This window comes from Rattus norvegicus, chromosome 5, assembly GCF_036323735.1.
Source record: "Rattus norvegicus strain BN/NHsdMcwi chromosome 5, GRCr8, whole genome shotgun sequence".
In the NCBI taxonomy this organism is placed as follows: domain Eukaryota; kingdom Metazoa; phylum Chordata; class Mammalia; order Rodentia; family Muridae; genus Rattus; species Rattus norvegicus.
The window spans coordinates 105,656,973-105,680,398 of NC_086023.1; the positions used below are offsets into that span (position 1 = coordinate 105,656,973).

Genomic DNA, 23,426 nt, shown 5'->3' on the forward strand with positions numbered 1-23,426 from the left:
TTGATCTGGAACAAGGATGGCAACTAGCAAATCCCCAGCAAACCTCCTGTCCCTGCCCTCAATGTCTCGGAGGACCAGGCACAGTCCTGGTCTTTGTACAGAAATGCTTAGATTAAGACTCAGGTCATCATTCCTGTGCAGTGCACATCCTTAGGTACTGAGCCATTTCTCCAGCCTTTAAAACAGTTTTGTTCTGCACTGTGTATCTATATTTTAGAATATCTTCTAAGAACAATAAGTAATTGTTCTTATTTTAGGGGGTTTGATTTTGCATATAGTAATGGTGCATTTTCTTTTCCTTAAAGTTTTGCCATAGAATGAAATCTGTTAACACTTATCCTTGCCCAGTGCTATAAAGATGTTTGTCCACCGATTCCACCAATTAACAAGTCCACCAATTAACTTGTTATTGGGAAATAGGTCTTTATTGGTCTTGTGCTTTTCTTTTCTTTTTCTTCTTTGTTTCTTTGACTCTTCATTGGCTTCTTGTAGTAAACTTTGATCTATGTAGAAATGGGTTATTTATTTGATTTGAGTAGCAATGCTAAGACTGAAAATTTCTGTCTTTAAGTATTTCCAAAAACAATTGGCAAGAATCATTCTTTCCACATAATCCACACTTACAGTTCTGTTCATATTTTTTTTAAAAACCTTCATCCCTCTGTCTTGAATTTTATGTGACTTTTTAGATACTTTCTTCCATTAAACAATTTGTCTTATGTTTCTATTTGCTATTCTACCTACTGATGTCTTTACATTTGTTTTAATTTCATAAACTAAGTTCTGCTTGACCTTTCCATTACTATTGTTAACCCAACACCATTTTGAATTAAATCATCAGTATCTACAATGAATTAATTATGTCATGAATACTCAGGAGTGCTGCCGTTAGGAACTTTGAAGGACAATTGCTCAGAAGCAATAAACAAGGTGGTTTCATACTGCTCAAGATAATAACCCATCCAAAGCTCATTGTAATTCTAAATGTATATACACATGTGGGTACTCATAACTTTGTAAAACAAATAATCACAGAAATAAAGCCAGAGTTTAAGCCCAAAAAATAGTAGCAGGCAACTTCAATGACAAAATGAACAGAACAAAACACATATAAATTAATGCTATCATATATCAATGAAATTACTAAATAATAAAAAGTAAAAGTAAAACATTTAAAATATTAAATCATTGTTCAAGTAGATTTAATAGACATCTATAGAAAATTCTATCCAAGCACTGCAAACCATACATTTTTCTCAGCATGCCACTTACTTTCTCTAAAATACCTCATACATTAGGATGTAAAACAAATACTAAGAAATATATTAATATTCAAATGATTCCTCCTATTCTGTCAGATAATGACTAAAATCACATGTCACCACAAGAAACTGTAGAACATGTATGAACTCACAAATATTAAATAAAACACTATTGAATGAATAATGAATGGGTCATCAAAAAATTAATAAAGAAACAAAGAATTTCTCAGAAACGAATGAAAATACAATAGACCCAAACCTATGAGATACAATGAAATACAATGAGATATAGTTTAAAAGTCTAAGTGCCTACAAGAAAAAATTCACAAAGATTCCTAATAAATAACTTAATGATATACTATAGGGCCTTGGACAAGTAGGAACAGGGTAAACCAAAAATCAGTACATAGAAGGGAATAATTAAACAGTCAGAGGGCAGACAAGGAGGGAGATAACCACTGGACTGTAAAAAGAAGATTAAAGAAAAAACAGAATAAATTAAAGAAATGGGAAAATATAAAAAGAAGATTGAACATTGATTGAACAAAGAGTTGGTTCTTTGGAAAGATAAACAAGGTTGGCAAACCTTTATCCAAAAATAAAAGCGAGATGGAAAATGAAAGGGGAGTTAATAAGATGATATTCAGGAAACTCAAAAACTCAGAGGACGGACCTTAAAAACACATAGTCTACTAAAATTTAAAACCTAAATGAAACAGATGGGTGTCTAGGTGTGTGTGGCATACAAAAGTTAAACCCAGATGAGATAAATAATCTTATAATAATCTGGCCTCTGACAAGCAACAAGAATAAAAATAGTAATGGTTATTTAAAAAGAAAAAAAAAACAACTTCTGTTCAACAAGAATTCTAAGACAATATGAATTCACTGTTGAAGTCTACCAGACTCTGGGAAGAGCAAAACCAATGTTTCTCACTTCATTCTATATAATTCTATATAAAGGGAGAAAAGATACTAAACTCTCTTTGCAAACTGAAAACCAGATAAAGACACAACCATAATAGAAAATTCTAAACCAATCTCTCTGATAAACATAGGTGAGAGAATTCTTAGCAAAATACTTGCGAATAAAATTTAAAAAAAAACAGTTTTTAATAAAGCATTCATTTTGATTGCATAGCCTTTATTCCACAGATGCAAGGATGGTTCGATATGCCTATGTCAAAAAGTGATATAAATTAAGTGGCTCATGCATCAAGTGCCCTACCACTGAGCTAAATCCTTCTTACATGTTCATTTTGATAGATGCAGAAACAGAAAAGTTAACTTTTACAAAATCCAACATCCCTTCCTAATAAAATTGAAACTTGAAATAAAGGGAACATAACATACTGAAAGTTACATATGGCAAACCTATAGCCACTATTAGGTGGAATAATTAGTGTTTCTGGCAAAATCAGACACAAGACAAGGATGATGACCCTTTCCTCTTTGTTTTTATTGGAGATTTTATGTATTTACATTTCAAATGTTATCTTCTTTCCCAATTTCCCCCCTAGAACCTCCTTAGCCCATCCTTCCCCCTTCACCTTTCAATATGGTCTCTACAGGTTCTCCCTTCCCTTTGTTGGGTATTTTAACTAATCTCATCCCTGTTGGGTCCTGGGAGCCTCTTGTTTTCCTGGCATCTGGAACTTGCTGGTGGCTATGACCAGTTCCCGATCTCCTATTGCTACACACCTCTGTTTAGTTTCCTGGCCCTCTGTATATCATCCCTATCTCCTCCCATACCTGATCCTGCTCTCCCCTCCCCACTTCCCCCTTTCCCTCCTCTCTTCCTCCCAAGCCCCTCCCACCCTCTATCTTCTGTGAGTATTTTGTTCTCCCTTCTAAGAAGGACTGAAGCATCCACATTTTGGTCTTCCTTCTTCTTGAGCTTCATATGGTCTATGAATTGTATCTTGGGTATTCTGAGCTTTTGGGCTAATATCCACTTAACAGAGGGTGCATACCAAGTGTGTTCTTTTGTGACTGGGTTACCTCACTCAGGATGGTATTTTCTAGTTCCATCCATTTGCCTAAGGATTTCATGAAGTCATTGTTTTTAATAGCTGAGTAGTATTCCACTGTGTAGATGTACCACATTTTCTGTATCTATTCCTCTGTTGAAGGGCATCTGGGTCCTTTCCAGCTTCTGGCTATTATAAATAAGGCTGCTATGAACATAGTGGAGCATGTGTCTTTGTTATATGTTGGGGCATCTTTTGGGTATATGCCCAGGAGTGGTGTAGCTGGGTCCTCAGGTAGTACTATGTCCAATTTTCTGAGAAACAGCAAGACTGATTTCCAGAGTGGTTGTACCAGCTTGCAATCTCACCAATAATGGAGGAGTGTTCCTCTTTCTTCACATCCTCAACAGCATCTGTTGTCACCTGAGATTTTTTTATCTCAGCCATTCTGATTGGTGTGAGGTAGAATCTCAGAATTGTTTTGATTTGCATTTCCCTGATGACTAAGGATGTTGAACATTTCTTTAGTTGCTTCTTGGTCATTCGATATTCCTCAGTTGAGAATTATTTGTTTAGCTCTGTGCCCCATTTTTAATAGGGAGCCCAACTTCTTGATATATATATATATATATTGGATATTAGCCCTCTCTGTACCATGCTAGAAGCCTTAGAGCAGTGAGAAAGAAGCAGAGAAAGGTGTATAAATAATGATGGGAGAAATCATAGTATCCTGATTTACAGATACTATGATTCTATTTATGAGACCTTAAAGACTACTTCCACAAAACCTCTTAGAACTAATTAATACTTTAGGAAAAGTGGCAGTATAAAAAGAAGACAAAACAAAAAATTCTGTATTCTTCCTATGTACCAATCACAGCATCCAAGGAGAAAACTACATAAACAATTACATTCAAAAGGGCTGCAGAAATACAGTAGGCTTAACCTAACCAAAGGAGTGAATGATGATTAATAGAAACTTAAAAGCCCTCAAGAGACAAATTGAAGAAGGTACTAGAAGGTGGAAATACCTTCCTCTCCCAGTGCTCATGGACTAAAAGGAGCAATACTGTGAAAATGGCTATCTTAGCAAAAATATTTTCTAGATTCAATGCAATCCCCTTTAAAACATACCTTAAAATTCAGTGGGAAGCATGAAAGTATTGGGTTGGCCAAGCAACCCTGAACAAGAAGAATAATGCTGGAGGTGTTAGCATATCTGATTTCTACTTGTTCAGAGCCAAAGTAATAAAGGCAGGCACAACCTCCAGAGCTGTAGCCACCTGATTGTTGACTGACATAAATTCATGTTGGAGCATAGCCAGGCTCTTTAACTATTGGTGCTGGGAATACACAGGTAGAAGGATAAGACTGTTTCCCATCTCTCACCTTGCTCAAAAATTAATTCCAAATGTATCAAAGACCTTGGGACAAGATCCAAATCTCTGAACATTGCTAGAGGAAAGACTAGGGAAGAGTATGACTCCAGACAGTCAGAAAATCAGGCCAATTGTCAAATGGGACCTCATGAAATTTGAAAGCTTTTGTACAGTAACAGAAGCAGTTAACCAAGTGAAGAGGCATCATACACACTGGGAAAATCTTTACCATCTATACAGCTAACAGGGGATTAATATATGTACTATACCAAGAGCTAAAAATATAAACAAGAAACAATAATTCAATAAAGAATATGGATTAAGGAGCTGAACAGAAAAATCTCAACAGAAGAAATATAAATGGCCATTAAATATTTTTAGAGTATTCAATATCCTTAGCCATCATGGAAAAGCAAATTAAAGCCACTCTGAGATTCCTATCTCAGCCCTGTCAAAATGGATTTCATTGAGAAAACAAATGATAACAAATTCTGGAAGGAGCGTGGGGAAGTGAAACCCATCCTGTGTTGGTAATGTATATGCATCCATAACCATTGTGGAAATTAGTGTGGAGATTTCTCAAAAAGCTAAAAATAAATCTTCTATGTGACCCTGCTATACCACAGCTGGGTCTACACCCTTGCTCATCTATGTTTATGGCTGCTCTGTTCATAGAAGAGTAGGCCTAGATGCCGATGAAAGAATATTGGACATGTAGGACATGTGTGCAGTGGAATTTTATTCTGCTGCAAAGAAAAGACAAGTATGCTGCTCTCAGGAAAGTAAATAGAGCTGAAAATGTTAAGTGAAGTAGTCCAGGCCCAGAAAGACAAACACTGCCTGCTTTCTCTCATATACAGATCTCAGCTTCTATCTTTTGTATACTCAAAGCTACATGGGAGTGAGAGGGAGACGGTTCCTTTCAGCAGAAAATTACTCCCTAAATCTCTGTGAATGTCATCTGCACTATATTGAAGACTAACAAAGCCATGATTGGATTCTAGCATCTGAAATTTACTGTAGCTGCATCTCTTTGTCTACTTAGTGATATTCCGAAATGCTGAACATCATGCTTTGTACATTTTTATACATTTCATCATTTCCTATCAGCTTTGCATTTACGTTGATGCCTTTCAACTTTTGCTAGGTATCCTTATGGAAACTGAGATCATCTAATGAAAATAATATATGAAATAAAAAGAGATATTGTAAAGGGCACATCTCTCCCCATCCTTCACTCATGCCAAGCTGAGACAGACCAATTCTCTTTCATTCCATAGTTGAGAGTTGATTTCATTGGCTAGCTTGTATCAGTGTGTGTGTGTGTGTGTGTGTGTGTGTGTGTGTGTGTGTGTGTGTGTTAAAACATAAAGTCTCTCAAATGCTAAGTAGGCAAGCAGTCTATCTCAGCCTATGTATTTTAACAACAATCACAGCAACACATCACTTAAGGTTCTTAAAGCTGTAACTTGAGCACCAATCAGTAAGCCATTTCCAGATATGCATTTATTACCATGCATAGCTTCCTAACTGTCTGATTGCCACACTGAAGTCGCACAATCAGTAATGATGTTCCCATAGCTGATGATCCTAAATCAATGCATCCTTACTGCCCGATGGCATAGCTGATCTTAGATTTCACCTTCATGTTGACAATTTGTCATAATGACTCTGCTAGCCATTTTACTGTCTTTCAGGATTCACTTCTCGGAAAGCCTTCTATTCATAGGAGATCCAACTCCTTATGGACAACTTCCCAATGCCCTGGCAGACTCTGACCATTTTACTGTGCTCAGAGTTTCAAGTTAAGCCTTTAAGAGGAGCTAAGTGTCTCTGCCTTGCTAGCTTATTACTTCCCTAGATGTTCTGCCTTAGGACTCTGCATTATGAGGTCCTTATTCTTTTCTATAACTTGTAGTTCATAGGCTTGTGCCCTGTTCTCTAATTCTATGGGATGTTAAAGGACACAGGTCTAAACTTCCAGAAACCAGAAGTTTCATTAGAATGAATATCCTTCAACTTCCTGTCATCATTTGTTTACTTAACAACTTTTTAAATTTAGGTCTACTATTTTTAGGTTGTGTATAGTCAGAAGCCTCTTTGGAGTTACTAGTCTGACACTCTGACACAAATGAAGTCCCCGGCACTGTTAACTAGTATTCATTTTGAACCAAGATTATATATTCTAGGAAAACTGTGGGATGTGGCTTTGTGTGTGTGTGTGTGTGTGTGTGTGTGTGTGTGTGTGTATGTGTGTGTGTGTGTGTGTGTGTGTGTGTGTGTGGTTTCATTATTTTGGGAGAGACAGAAAGCCCAATGTGCCTTCTGGGTTAATGATAAAATACAAAGCAGGTGCCACAGGACCTCTTCCATGGGCTGCTGGCATGGAGTTGTCGGAGAAAACTGAACAGTGACAGTTTCACATTGAAGGAGTCAAGCAGAGAAGACATCTTGGATCATGTCTGCCTGATAAGCAAAGTATCAAGGAAAGGGCAAATGTCCCAGCAAAAGTGTTGGCTGGCTGGTGACAAGAAAGAAGAAAAGCAGAAAAGAAGCAAATGTAGGTCAGCTCCAGACAGAAACTTCTTGAGGTGTCCGTTGCCTTGGATACCATGTAAGAAAGAAAGCAGAAAGACAGGTTAAGGCTCGGGCTCTGGAAGTATCAGGGATGGCTTACAGAATGGGAGAGTTTGAATATTTATTTTCCTTTGTTAGATGCAGCCCGACGAGGAACTGAATAGGAAGGGCAGTTGTTTGTACTCTAAAATGACCTACCAACTTTGAGGTTGTCTCCTACCTTGCCTGAAATTCTATAGCTAAAATGAAAACTATGACATTATTGGTCTCAGTTTTTGCCTTCCTCATTGTGATGGTTTGTATATGTTTGGCCCAGGGATAGGCACTAATAGGATGTGTGGCCTTGTTGGAGTAGATGTGGACTTGTTGCAGTAGATATGTCACTGGGGGTGTGGGCGTTAAGACTTTCATCCTAGTTGCCTGGAAGCCAGTCTTCTCCTAGTGGACTTCAGATGGAGAGGTAGAACTTTCCCCTCTTCCATCCCCACGTCTGGCTGGATGTTGCCATGATCCCACCTTGATGATAATGGACTAAACCTCTGAACCGGTAAGCCAGCCCAAATTAAATGTTATCCTTTCCAAGGATTGCCTTGGTCATGATGCCTGTTCAGAGCATTAAAACCCCAACTAAAACACTAATCTGTGAACCTCATAAAGTCAAGGAGTGCCATTGACTGGTTACCATACCCTGGCACTTCTGGTACTTACTAAACATCTCGGTGGGGTTTGAACATATGCAAGCTATTAATAATTGAGGAGCATGATTAAGCAGAAAGCCTGACTATGGCAAACCTCACTCCAGATATGATTAATCAGCTTGCTTTCCTCTTTACCTTTTCCCAAACCCAGCGTAGAGAAGGAAATGGTTCTTTCATAGGGAAAGCCTGTGCCTTAAGCTTCAAAGGACAACCTAGAAATGTCAGGGTTTCAATGTCAGGAAATATATTTTTCTGATTCTACTTAGTTTCTTAAAACATGTCCATGCTCCAAGATCAACAAACTGAGAACCATGAGTACATAGGAAGAAAATTGAGTGTCATCCATTAAACTTATAACCCAGTCAATTTGGCACTTAGTATTGTTTGATTTTATTCATATGTTAAGACATCCATATAAGTCACTTTAATTAAATGTATATTTAAACAACAACAAAAAAGTCATCTTAGAGGCAGCAAGGTGCAGGTTCTGAATTTTCATTTGGAAAGTGTTGTCCTCATGTCTACAGTGGTGTTTCCAGAAACAACTTCTACAAAATTATTTTATGTGCCATTAACCTTACATGCTTGTGTGTACAGTAGGAATCCTGACCTACTTGAGAGTTAGAGATTAGGGAAGGAACAGAGAGAAGTGTCATGCAACTTTCTTTGAGTTGGTTGACAGTAACTTCATCAAGCAGGCCTCATCCCAACGTCTGTAAGAAAAACTCAGCTATTCTCTACTGGTATCCTGTAGCCATCTGAGAGTCCTGTTTCTTCTCTTTAGAAAACACAACACAATCAAGTGTTCTCAACTCTTCCACACAGGACGCATGTTAGCATAAACCCTAGATGAGAAGAGACTCTTTCCCATTCTTAGGTTAAAGAATCAATAGCTTTCTCTGCGGTCTTTTAGCCTTCTCACAACAAAGGAGACCCTCCAGTCCTAGCATTCTTCTTCAGTAAATTGATTCAGTAGTAACAGTGATTCACACTGAAGTCTTATGTGAGTTTGCAGACACTTACCCAGGTTAACACAAAATTAGATGCTGCACAAATGTCACCATAGGAGTGCCCAATGCCATTTCAACTCATTTCATGATGATATATCACATTTCATACCTCAAAAAACAAAAAAAAAAACAAAAAAACAGCGGAGATTGGAGATTAGACACTGCGCTGTTAGGATTCAGGGAGACCCAAAAAGGAGTAAAACCCGCACACACAGTCAGGTAGCTTGTTGATAGTTGGGAAGGAGAGAAGGCCATATGAGGTGGCAAGAGTCTTCTCCAACTTGTTTACATGGCATTTATTCTTGATTTTAATTTTGTTCTGTTTTTATTTCAAATAACTTCATTTACTTGTTCCTTTTTTAAGTCTACAATTTTGTATTTTAAAAGTAACAATAGGGGGAAAAAGGATAAATTAAACCTAGGTATCTGCTCCCAGAGTCTGTCTTTGGACTTAGATTAACCATGTCTTTTCCTCTTTTATTTTAAATGGCTGGCTTACAAAACATTGTTCCAAGGCAGCTTTATTCCTTATGTTTGCACCTTTGTCATCCATCCAACTCATCCCTTCCCATTTTGCAAATAAGCATGAAGAGCATCAGACACTTACTTAATTGTTAGCAAACCTGTCTCCTTGTGCTAGCTTTCCCCAACCTGCGTCTACACCACAGCTATTTTGTTTAACACAGTCTGAGAACATCACATTGTATGGCCCTGTGCTTATAAAATAAAATGGTGTGCCCTATTACAAAATGTCTTACAAATTACCTCGCCAAATATGCTAATTTGGGGAGGTGGAGTGGGGAACATTTATTTCAGACTGTAGTAAAAAATAATAAAAAGTCAGAAATGCTGATTTAAGGAAAGATACTGCTAAATTGGAGGAGATTCAAAGAAAGGAAACTAAAAATAATAAAAAAAGCCTCAAGGAACGAATATTTTCAAAATTGAGAGAATTTAAGAGTCTAACATGACAAACTATAACCAGTCCTACAAATACCTCTAGGGAATTGGATTCCAAACGTCTGCATTGTTCAAAGAAGAAAAAACAAAGGCGCTGAAATAAAAACTATCCAAAAGAGAGGGAAAGTGAACTTTTAAAACTAAATGTTTTCAATATTTTTACTTAGATCAGCTCATAGAGGCCTGGAGACATTAAAAAAAGAAAAAAGAAAAAAAAAAAAACTAGCCAGGCCAACCATTTGTTTCCAGATAACACAGTGTAACAGAGCAAGTGGGTAGGCCCACCGAGTCTCCATGCACACATTCTGCATGTACAGTGTGTACACACAAATGAACTTGCATTAAAGCTACTCCATATACCATGCCTGGCCTCCCCGAGACTGAGCACAGTAGGGTACACCCAAAGCTGGGATAAATTAGAGTACTCCATTACTTTTCACGATCACACGATTGCAACGATATTTAACTGAGCGTGAACCTGAGTCATAGCTAGGCAATAAAATGGTTAATGATTCATTTCTCAAGAGCACTCCCTTCCCTGGAGTCTGCCATTTCCTAAAAGTGTTGAAAGTGGAGGGAGACGTGAAAAAGACATCCATAAACCTTTTGTACCAGGAGAAAAAGAACAAAAACAAGTGCCTTTGAACCATATCTGATACATTAAAAACATGGTGTCCCAAACCTTTAGCTCTGACTTAGAAAACAGACAGCCTCTTGGCTGTTGTAGACAGAGGGACAATGAGTCACAAATGGTCTTTGCCTCCTATGACACCACCCTCCAAACACAACCCTGTCTTCTGTTCTTTGCACCCTTGCTGATATGTTAGAAATTTAAATATTGTGCTCTTGAAATATAATAGAATTGTATCTGTACAGACTGTCTAGACAGGGCAGAGACTGTGTCTGTTTAATTTCACGTTACATTGCAGGGAACAGCCTTGCACAAATAAATCCCCTTGATGATGATATTGATGTTAGTATAAGCAGGTGGCCAAAATTGGGGTGAGAAAGCTTGTTACCTCAACATTAGCGCTTTATGATGCATGCATGTAACACTTAAGTGTTTAATAAAATTTATAAATGGCTGGCTATTTTTTAAATAATAAATGATTTCAGCACATTTCAAGTTTCTCAATATTGGCCTATTAAATTTGTTTACATGGGGGAAGAAATATCAATCTGCCTATTCAAAAAGTAGGCAGGACTCCCTATTCAACTTTCCTAGGGTCTAAAATTTGAAAGCATAAATGGCTTTATTTTTTATAAAAAAGGAATAATAAACATTTTGACAATAAGGGAACTGAGATTTAAATTCCTGAAAATTTTAAGAAATAGGATTGAAGTCTCTGTGGTAAAAAAAGATGGCATTTCTTCCATTTTTCAATGTTTTGAGTCTTTCAACAAATAGTCACGCGCCCCTCTCCTTCTAGAGAGTAGACTTTAGTAGATGGGAATAGAGAATGACCCAACAAGTAAAATAAGTGAATCAAATGGCACAGTCAAAGAGGATTGCATGGTGTAGAAAATATGAAAACTGAGTAGGACTAAGCAGAATCGGAGTCGGGGTAGGGGTGGGGTATGATCTTATGTAGTGGGCAGAGTGGGCCTCATTGAGAAGAAGGTGGTATTTGAGTGAAAATTTGTTGAGGTGAAGTCCTTGCAATGTAGACCAAAGGAATTGTAAATGGTAGAAGCATCACATGTGTCCTGAGGTAAGAGGGTTCTCAATTCAGGAATCCAGTGGGGCCAGATGCAAGAGAGCAAGGGCTGCAGGAATTCTCAGGCCAAAGAGACAAAGGAGAGCTTTCCTCCGGAGACAGATCTCAGATCCTCCTTTTGATCTGAGTAGGGAACCAGCTCCTGAGCTGAAGCGGGGAGATAGCATGATCTATCTGCTTAATGCTTAAATAAAATCATTCTGTTTCACTGACCGACGTGTCCAGATGAGCAGAGAAAGGGGAATCCATTGCTAGATTCACGTGAGACATGATCACGTGAGACATGATGGCTCAGCCTCAGTTGTAGACAGATTCGGGGCCCTTGTGAACTGGAATCAATACTTCTTTAGTTTTTGCATGTAGACTACCATGAGCAGCAGCATCAGTGTCACCGGGAACTTTGTCCGGTGCAAATTCCCAATCCCTCACCTGCGATCTACTGAGTCAGACACTCTGGAGGGAAGTGCTTTCACCATTCTGTTTAAGAAGCCCTCCCAGTGATTTTAATACATGCTTAAGCTTGAGAGCCATCGCTCTGAGGTATTGGGGCCTGGAAAGGATGGCACTGGATGGAGAAGGCTGTGGTGGTGGAGGGTCAGATGTAGTGTGATCTAGAGCTGCTACAGGTTTACAGTACAGTGAGTTGTGGTGTCTTAGAAACCCACGTGATAATAAGCAGTTGTATGTGTATGGAATCAGAGGGAAGGGGCCCGACTTGGAGATGGGAACTGAACTATGGATTATCCTGCTAAGAACTAAATATCACAGCAGACTGGATCGTGTCAATGGATACTGACCAGTCAATTATTTCTTCCTAACTTTCAGTACAGAAAACAGAAAGCCAAGTCACTGAAAGACACAGTGCATGGCAGGAGAGAGGGGCTTCTATGCAGCACACCAAGGCACTGAGCACTTCAGAGTGTATTACAGGTCCTCCACAGAGTCATTTGTGAGGAATCTTTGGTGGCTCTCTTTTCCTGCTTTCACACAATGTCAGGGCTCCTAATATTTGAAGGAGAAAAGTTAGAACTGATAACGTTTTCTACAGTTGTCTAGGAGCTGATAGATGTCTCTATTCTTCTTTAAGGGGCAATCCTTTATTGAAAAATAGAGTATGCACCTCACTCAACAATTCTAATTTGCTTTTCCTTCTTGGTAACTTTGGCGGAGGATAAGTGATCAGGACCACACGGGATTCAGAAGAACAGTAGTAACCGAAGGAAATGACATGAGATGAGAGGCTTTTACCAGTGACTGTAGCACATGATCATAGGAATGTAATATCCAGGCTTTTCATGATCCTATCAAGTATTAACCTTGGCTTAAAATAAAGCATAGTGCTAGGGACTGGAGAGATGGCTCAGCAGTTAAGAACACCATCTGTTCTGCTAGAGGACCAGGGTTTGATTCCCAGAACCCACATAGTGACTCTCAACTGTGCATAACTGCACCTCCAGGGGATCTAATACCCTCTTCTGGATTCCACAGGCACAAGACATGCATGTGTTGGGCATACATGTGGGCAAAGCATCTATACACTGAAATAAAAATCCCTTTAAAAAAAAACACGGTGACAGAATATTTATACCATTGCATTATATAGTAAGTTAAATGAATAAGCTGACCAGTAAATACTTAGGAGCAGAGTTAAAGCAGATGAATGGCCATCAGGAAGCAAATGCCTTCTTTAAAAAGAGTGAAAGTAAAAGCCAGGCATGGTGATGCATACCTGTAATCCCAGCACATGGGAGTTGGCAGCAGGAAGATCTAGAGTTCAAGGTCATCATCAGTTACAAATAATAAATTTGAAGCCAGCTAGGACTACATGATACCCTGTCGAAAATTTGGTGGTTAAATAAATAAATTGAAAATTAAAAAGTAATATTTCTTCTGATCACATCTCTGTGTATTTTTTAAAAATCCGTTTTAAGGCCATTCATATGTGTCATCTTAGCTGCTGAGATACAATCAGTGAGTTAGCTCTGAAAGGCTTGACCCTCTTCTGTCCTACGGTGTAACCTGATCCATGAATCAATATCAGAAGACATCTGGGATCCATCGTGTCTTTCCCACAGACTAGTTGATTAACTAGAGAATGTTTTGAATTGGCTCCATATATGGCAGAACCCCACAGACTGTATGAATTATTATTGGGAGCAAATAAAAGGTCAGATTGTATTTTTGTGTTCTTAAAGAACACAGCTCTGACATGGTTAGGATTAAGTGCTTAAAGAAAGGTATTATAATAAATGGCTAACTACAGTAATTTGCAGGATGATCTATTGCAAAATTTAAAAATAATTTCATAGATACAAGAAGTTCCTAGTCTAGGAACCTAATGCAGGCCTCCAGTGTACAGGTGTGTTAAGATTTCAGGCTGCAATGAAATTTTCTTCTTTCTCTAGTTCTTTCCCTTGTTTCATTGCTACTTGATGGTACTTCCGGAGCCAAAGTGGAACTGGAAGGTCAGGATTTGTTATCCACTTCCTCCTTCCTGTTGTTTGTTTGTTTGTTGGTAAAGAGTAAGATGCATTTGGTACAGTCACTACCTTTGTAGTTTTTGTCTTCTATGCAGAAATATGTAAACCATCATTTGTTTTTGCTTCTATTTTAAATATCTCATTGAAAGACTACTCTTTCTATTTCCATTAATGTTTTATGAGAGCTATATAGGTTCTGTATCTTCTGCATTCCTTATATCCAAAGGGAAATGACCTTCTGTCTCAGAACTGTGGCTTGTGTGCTAAAGAGTATCCCCCAAAAGCTGGTATCTCAAAGGTGACATCCAAGTAAAGGGTCACAAGTGGTAAAGAACAATTAGGACATTTGTTTCGAAATCTAACTCAGAAGAGGCTTGGGAAATATACTTGTTAAAGCACTCAATTATAATTCAAAACTAAATCTCTGAGGACGGTCACTCTCTACAGTATAACAGTTATTATTACTATGTTGCGAATGTTGATGATGACTATGATGTTTATTAGGATATTGTGAGACAGGAGGCTACAGGGACTTTTTCTGAGCTTCCTCTAGGAGTTCAATGAATGACTTAAATGTCACTTAGGAAGGTTTTTGCTTTGTTTTGGTCTGGTTTGGTGGGGTTTTTTTTGTTTGTTTGTTTTTGTTTTTTTGGACCAAAGAGTCTTTTGCCAAGTCCTCTGCCCTCTATTTTTAAGTATGTGTACTTCAACAGAAATTTGATTCATATGTTTCTGAATCATCTACACTGAAATCATCAGCATGTTATTTTGTAAGAGCTACTAGGTCTAAGGAGCTTGTTGGACCTGTTTTACAATGCAAGCACAGATAAATTCAATATTCAAAAGACTCAAGTTCAGTTTCCCACTCTGAACTCCAGGTCAAATGATCCATGATTTCACCAAATATTATCCTCGCAGCGCTACAAAACTTTGATTTGTGATAGAAGTGTGTTGAAGTATTCATATGCATTATTACTCTCAGGGGTACATTTACAGCTGTAGAAAGAATCATAAATGTATCAGGGGTATTCATGGAGCCTTAGTGTGCAGGTGAAGATCTGTTTGCATCTTGATTCTCTATAGTATGTCTGAATATGGTCACTAGTTTTATCATAGAAAACATTTAAACTTTGATTTAAACTTCATTTAAATGTTTTTCACTAATATTTCTTTCTACCACTTTGAGACAAACATTTTAGGAAACACATGAACATAGCTTGTTAAGCAGATAGAACTGAAGAATCTGCAGAAGTTTCATGTCTTTACTGAGATGATGTGCCATTTAAAATGTAATTAACACTATTTTTTGGAATTGGAAAAATGCAGAAAATTACCTCTGGATAATACTAGAACATCTTTTAATTATTCGTAAATCTTTTTACCTGGCAAAGATGATTAATTCTGACATTAAAATTCCCTTCTAAGCTCATTCACTTATGTTCATAGAATAGAAGCAAAGGTAGTTAGGACAGGTGTTTGGGACTATTTGAAGCAATTCCCTTAATGTTCTGTGTCAAAGAGGCTTCTTCAGTATTTCTATTCTGCAGAGTAAACAAGTGTATCTGAGATGACACGTGTCTTGTAAAATATTTGATTTAAATGTTATTAATTAGATGATCAATTTAGGTAACTTTTCTTATCAATGGCCCCAAAGGAACTTGTGGACCATGTAGAGGTTGTTGATCCAACCTGTTGACATGGGAAAGTAGCAGCCTGAGAGACTCTAAGATGTGTAACAGGGAGATTTAGAGAAGCAAACGTGAGGCACTTTGATGGAAGTTAGTGTAAAGGTTCTTTCAGGGTAAAAGTTAGCAAGTGAGGTCTAAGAAAATGTTGGCAGAATTTCTAAACTAGGCAAAGGTAATGTTACCTTTAGAACATGGGTCTGCATAAATCCTGTGTTAAAGCAGCTGATCTGCACTTTTGGAGCATAGGATCTGAAATGAGCTGGTGTTAGAAATGATGATATGTAGTTCCTGAAGTTTTGCAGAGTGTGCAATTTGGATTTCTTACAATAAAAAATAAGTTTTGTATAGAATATGCACATATACCATGCATTCATTTATTTATGATCATTCCAAAGATTATACTGTACCCCAGAACTTCTGAAGATAACCAGCACCAGTCATGGTGGCCCATGACTGCAAATGGTGTGAATTTGGATACTTATGCATAGATTGTATTTTATATAAATTATACTTTCTCTTTCTACTGTATTTCATTCTCAATAAGTATAAAACTAATAAAGAAAATATATTTTAAGAGTTTACATTATAGCTTGAGCCATCTCATGTTTATACCAAATAAATGTTTAATTATATATATCTTAACCTGCCTAGTAAAAATTTACACTCCCACACGTATCAAAACCTTATGTGCTGCTTAGTAGAACCATTAAAGTAATAGAAGAGTCCAGAAGGCATTTTATATTTAAAAAAGAAAAAGCAATAGTGTTCTCTAATGTTTCTATGAATATAATAAGATTATCAGGGAAAGAACTGAAAAAAAAAACTTTCCGACTGATAGCATAGTGAGAGAGAATGGCTGACAATGTATGGATCATTTAAGATAAAAGAGTGTAGGGAAAGCCTCTCCATGGATGGATAGTCCAGGATTTTTATAGAGAATCTTACTCTAAAACCAATGAAGAAAATTGACCTGTCTGTGCTAGTTAGTTTTTATTGACAATGTGACACAATTTAGAGTCACCTGACAAGAGGAAACCTCCATTAAAGAATTGCCCAACTCAACTTGGTCTGTGGCCAAGACCATAACAGACTGTCTTGATTGATGATTAATATAGAGAGGCTCAGCCCACTGTGGGCAACACCATCTCTAGGCATGTGGATCTGTGTTATATAAGAAAACCATCTAAGCCCAGGCCCCAGAGCAAGCCAGTAAACATCATTCCCCCATAGGTCCTGTTTCAGTTCTAGTCCTGACTTCCCTCAATGATGGATTAGGACCTAGAATTGCAAGCTAAATAAACCATTACTCTTCAAGTTGTTTGGGTCTACCTTTCTTAGTACAGCAAAAGAAAATCAAATTAGTACACTATCAAAAAAACCAGTCTAAAGTAAAAATATGATTCCCCTTTGTGGTTTAGTATTTAGAGTTTTAATTAAAATATATCATTTCCTCCCTTCTCTTTCTTCCCTCCAGTCTCTCCCATTTCCTGTCTCTTCAGTCCCTCCCATGTTGCCCATAACTCCCCCTCAAATTCATGACCCCTTCATCTCATCATCATTGTTTGTATGTAAATATCTAAATAATGTTTGCTGAGTCACCTTAGTGTTGATTGTGTGTATATTATTTCTGGGCTGACCACTTGGTATTAGATAACCATTTAAGGGGTACATCTCTGGGAAAGACGAATCCTCTCTCTTTCAGCAATCCTCAGCAATTCTTTGTTTATGGGTGGGGCCTTTGAGATTTCCCCTTCTACCTTAGCATATACATTTGGTGTTGTCCTTATTCAGATCTCATTTAGAAAGCCATATAGATATCTTAGATGTAGCTTCTCTGTAATTTCTAAGAGATCCAATCTTGCAGCAGACTTCCTGGTTCTCTAGCTCTAACAACCTATCTGATGGTGGTGTTCCCTGAGCCTTAGATACAGGATTTGTGTTGTAACTATCTCTACAGGAGTGATGGGACCCCACTATATTTGATCTCTAGATTTTGACTAATTTTTCTGTGATAGTCTCCATCTGCTACAAAGATAAGTTTCCTGTTTGAGGAGTGAAAGGGCTATACTGCCTGTGTGGCTTAGAATGCAGCTAGGAATTATACTGATCTGATAAAGTCAAGGGTGTAAGTTCTCTTCTGAGATCTACAAGTCCATGATTAAGAGGACTTAAGTCTAATTAGATTAGACAGCTGCTGGTTACCACCAAGACATAAGTACCACTATTGTACCTTTAGAAAGATCTTGGCATGCTGGTCATTGATAGAAATTGCAGTTGAGTGGTGCTATTGATTCCTTCCCTCCTTTATCAATTTGTTTAACACTTCTGGTACTATGAAAGCTAAACTTCAGAAGGGAGGCATTCAAGGTTAGATTCGACTTAAATCTTCTGACTTCTGTGTCAGAGGTGTGTAATGTCTTCAGCAATAGGGACTTATCTTCTACCTTTGGGAGGCAACCCAGGTCAATAGCAATAGTAATAGCCTACATTGTTTTGTGAGTATCTTGACCTACCCTAACCAACAACTCAAAAGGAGGTTTCTCATGCCTGGTACTGGGATTTTTATTGGATAGTCATGGCTCTTGGGATGATCATTGTCAACTCAAGGGTTATAATATCCTTTCAAATACATATATAAATATATGTCTATGTATACATTCATAAATATGTACATGTACACATTCATATATATGTAATTTCCAGTAAATATAAAATAATATGGTTCATTGAGGCTTTTTCAAACAGTTATTTGTTCTTTATTTCTCTCTTGTATTGATCTCCCTTCCCTCCCTCCCAATTGAAGCCTTCACCCACCAGTTTTCCCTATATCTCCTGTTTTTAAAGTTTGATTGTATTTGCTCTCTCCTACTTTTATCACCCATTAGACAATAGCCATTGTTAATTACAGTTTTATATTTTAAGTTTCCCTTATGAAATATACATTTAGAGAATTTTATTTTTCATCTGTCTCAGTGAGCATTATTTAAAATTTAAATTAATAGAATGTCCTAATTCTCTGGGGATTTTTTGTCAATCACTTCATTAACTACTCAAAGTGATTGCTGCTGGATATCTTCCTTGTGTTGGTTGATGGCTGACCTATGTTCATGACCTTCTCATACGACCTTGTGAGCTGAGTGGCCTTATTGCCTCTGGACAGAGTCCAGGAAGCCAGGTGTAAGAAGCTTCACTGTCACTCATTCATCTGTGGAGAACATCCATGTCCTTTCTTTCTGTTTCACTGCTGATCCTAAAGCAATTCACATAGAAAGGATCGTCTATCTTCTTTGTTCTCCATATTAATTTTAGAAGCTATAATTCCTAAGTTCTAGGGAACAGCTCACAAATGGCCCCACATATTTTTGTAAATAAAATTATCATAACTCTTTTCTACTAGTTACTGAAATAAAGACTTGTCATAGGTCTAGGTAGGTGTGAAAGGCTGTGAAAGGCTCATGTCCATAATCTCAATACTCAAGAGGCTGAGGCAGATAGTTGCAGATCAGCTTGGGCTACAAAGTAAAAAGCAAGGCCTGCCCTCGTCAATCAATCAATAAACAAATAAATAAACTTTAAAAGTCTAGGTGAGGTTTGAGACATAGCTACATGGTTAAAAGCTCTGTCTACTCTTCCAGAGGACCTGGGTTCAATTTCTAGCACCTACATGTCAGCTCTCAACCATCTGAAACTCCAATTCCAAGAGATCTAACGCCCTTTTCTGGCCTCTGCAGGCATCGGGCATACATGGGGTGCACAATCATGCATGCAAGAAAAATTACCCATACTCATAAAATATTATTCTTTTTAAAAAATGTAAGGATCTAGGGATACAGCTCAACAACAAAACTCTTCTCTCTTGCCTAGAGTAGATGAAGTCATCACTTTAATCCCCAATATGACAAAAACCAAATGAACCATTATCATATCTCTCTTTTTCAGGATGGAAGGAGGCAAAAACACTATCGGCTATCTAAAATTAGAAGGAATTGAAATGCCACAATGTTGAAGAGTTTGTGGATGAGCAGACATCATTTAGAAAGTATTTCAAGATGTCTATTATGCCCTCATGTCAACCCAAAGATTTATTTCAATCTAGTTACATTTTAATTTGACTTTAATGAGAAAATCTATCAAAGTTATTTCTCAGATCTTTATATTTTAAGGGCCTAAATAATCACGTAACCTTTAAAGAGACACAGTGAAGTCCATCTGTGATGATTAGGATATTCACTTTGTTTTCTACAAGTGTCACAGACCACAGCTCTTCCAACTTTCTAATTGTTTTTTTTTTCTCATAATATCTACTTGTGCCCTTTTCCCCTCTCCTCCAGGACTGCCCACCAGAAGCAGGTGATTTCCGAGCTCAACAGTGTTCTGCTCATAATGATGTCAAGTACCATGGCCAGTTTTATGAATGGCTTCCTGTATCTAATGACCCTGACAATCCATGTTCACTCAAGTGCCAAGCAAAAGGAACCAGCCTGGTTGTTGAACTAGCACCGAAGGTCTTAGATGGTACTCGATGCTATACAGAATCACTGGACATGTGCATCAGCGGCCTATGCCAAGTAAGTGCTGATCTCTTCCCATGTAACGTGTCCAGAGGTGTCATGCCTGCACAGAGATAAGATTCTGAAAGCTGCTCAGTTTGCCTGCAAGGAAATAAGTTTCTGAGAGTTCCTCAGTTACCTTCTGGAGTTTATAAAGAGTAGCAGATTTCAAGTCTGTAATTTCAGAGAATGGTTTGGGTATTGGTGTTACGGAAATGCAGACCACAGGTGGGCTTTGTTTGTTAGTTTGTTTTCTTCCTTCCTTGAATGATACTTGAATGACAGAGGATAAAAATTCTTGACTATTGTACTTTAATGATGAGGTTTGAAATTACCTATAGCTTGAATGTTCCTGATACTTGGAAAGGGGTGGATGGAGGAAGGGCAGAGGGAAGAAGAGATGGGTATGTGTGTGTGTGTGTGTGTGTGTGTGTGTGTGTGTGTGTGTTTTCAGACATTTATTTTCCTGCACATAGAATTTCAGACTCAGGGAGGAGAATGCAGCTCCTTGCTGCCTGCAACTATGTTGAAAACTCATACAAGTTGAAGCAAAAGGCCAGGCCTGACATTTAACAACTAGGCTGAGTTTCAGAATAGGTATTGGTTTCTGGTATCAGTTCGTCAGAGCGTCCTTGAAGACTCAGCAAGGCAGCAAAGTGCTATGCTAGCACTCACAATTTAGCATGTGATGAGCAATTTACATTTTAGAGTGATCAGGTTCTCCAAGTGCTATTCTTCACTATATTCTTTTAAGTGTCACAGTACAGACATTTTAAGACTGTTTGCCTTGGGGTTGGGGATTTAGCTCAGTGGTAGAGCGCTTGCCTAGCAAGCGCAAGGCCCTGGGTTCGGTCCTCAGCTCCGGGGAGGGGAGGGGGAAGAGGGCGCTCTGCAGTCACCTTGTCCTTTAAAAAAAAAAAAAGACTGTTTGCCTCAAGTGGGAGGACATTGAATCTGAATCCGTGGCATAGCAACTTCAAATACGATTTAAAAAAAAATGAAATGTGTGATTTGTTTTAAATTTACATTTACTTAAAACTTAAATCTACATATTGATTTACAACAAAAATCCATTTAAATTGTTATGAGACATGAGCTGTGAGATAAGGTTTTATGCATGAGGGAGGAAAGCAGATGCAGTCAGTCTTGTGTGGGTTAGGACAGTGGTGGAGGAGGGAGCATGCAGGGTTTTTCCCAGAGGAAAAGGGAGAGATTCATATAGCAGACATTTCTTTGTGTATGAGATAAAGTCCAAGTGTAAATGTGAATGTGGGGTTTTATTCTTCTCAAGATTGCAAGGGTCTTAGAGAATAGCCACATACCTTTAAAAGCTATGTGGGTAGAACATTATTTGTGTTATTTTACAGCTGTTTGCAAAATTATTTGTGATTATTTATAAATAGCCCTACCCAGACTGGAAAGATGGCTGACTCGGTGGTTAAAAGTATGTCCTTCTTTGCAGAGGACCCGACTTCCTTTCTGAGCACCATGTTAGGAGATTTACAACCACTTGAACTTACTTCCAGTGGTTCCAACACCCTCTTCTGGCCTCCACAGATACTAGCATATGCACATGGCGTAACTCATACAGATACACACAAAAATAAAACAAAAATGAAGAATACCACCATTAAGGGCTCTTGATTTTTTGGAGTGGAATTAGGAAATATGTATAAATGCCAGCAATAGTAAAGAATCATAAAGCTATAGGCATGGAAAAGACTGCACTGCAAGGGATGGAAGTTAAGGTCCCTTCTCCGTGTCCTCTGCTTGACTGTCTTGTAAATAAAAATCCAAGGGCTAGCAAATGTGCACAATCTTGTGACAATTACATCATGTCAGAAATGGGACTACGTTCCAGATCTTCTAATATCCATGTCAGTGTTGTTTCTACAATCCTGCATTTGCAAATGAACCAAAGTCAACAAGACAGGTCAGCAAATTAGGTTTCGATTGTTTCTGCTGCATGACAGCTCAGTCTGGCAAGTTTTCCCACTGGGTTCTTCCTGCCAGCTGGCCTCATGTACCTTGGTCACTAAAAGAAAATTCTATCTCAGCAGCTGAAAAAAAAGATGGATAAATATGGAGAGATAGTGCTCTGCTGTGAATTATAAGGGCATCTCTTTAACTTAGATTCACACAATTCACAATTCTGGTTTGCTTGATTTGGAAGGAAATGTAAATTGTTTAAAGCAGTGACTCTCAACCTTTCTGACACTGCAGCCCTTTAACACCATTCCTCATGATATGGTGACCCCACCCCCCAGCCATAAAATTACTTTTGTTGCTACTCCAAAACTATAATTTTGCTACTGTTATGAATCATAATGTAAACATTTGTGTTTTCCAAAGTCCTTAGGCAACCCTTATGAAAGGATTGCTCAATGCCTCCTGAAAAGATTCACAACCCACAGGTTGAGAAACACAGATTTAAGATAAATGTGATCAGTACATAATGATTACTGCTGAATATTACTGATTTATTTCTCAGGTAAGGGGCAATGCCATGGTGAGGTAGGAAATCTCAGATTTCCTTGGAACACTAAAAGTAGCATGATTTGACCAGAGAGAGATTGGATCACAGGCTGAAAGTGAGCCCAAAGTGGTAGTTTTATAAATAATCATGGAAACATGCATAGCAGATAGGACTACAATAAACAGTAAATGCCAAGAGAGACTTTTAGTCATGGAAACACAGACTCCAAATTCTTCTTTAGAAAGATCATTACAGCCTCAGTTATAAGAAGCCTGAAGTAGACAGCCCTGGAGCCATGGAGACCAGCTCTAATGGAGGGTCCTGTACCACCCAAGGCACTGCACCAGCCCTTTCCTGGGTAAAAACAGCAGGAACAGAAAGGAAATGAAACCTGAAATGAAGGAGGGGGAAGCTTTAAATCAAATTAGTCCCACGTCAAAAACTGAAACCTAATGTGGATTCATAAAGGGTGTAAGCTGCTGTGTGCTTCAGTCAAGCCAACCTGAGGACGGGGGAGGCAGAGGTGATTGGTGGATGAACAGAGATGAGCTGAGGCCACTGAGGTAATGGAGAAATAGAGATTACATTGTGTACACTCTTGGGAGGACAAGCGAAAGTAATCAACAAAAGAAAAGCGGAAAATTTCCTCTCTGCCGAG

At 38.1% G+C, this 23,426-nt stretch overlaps 1 protein-coding gene across 6 annotated transcripts in view; it reads left to right on the top strand.

Moving 5' to 3' along the window:
* Adamtsl1 (ADAMTS-like 1) overlaps nucleotides 1-23,426 on the top strand; it is a 955,322-nt gene that overhangs the window by 646,502 nt on the left and 285,394 nt on the right. For all 6 annotated transcript variants that reach the window (XM_039111084.2, XM_039111080.2, XM_039111079.2 and 3 more), the window contains one exon: nucleotides 20,074-20,310. In XM_039111084.2, coding sequence (XP_038967012.1) covers nucleotides 20,074-20,310 — 237 coding nt within the window. The remainder of the gene's footprint in view (nucleotides 1-20,073; nucleotides 20,311-23,426) is intronic.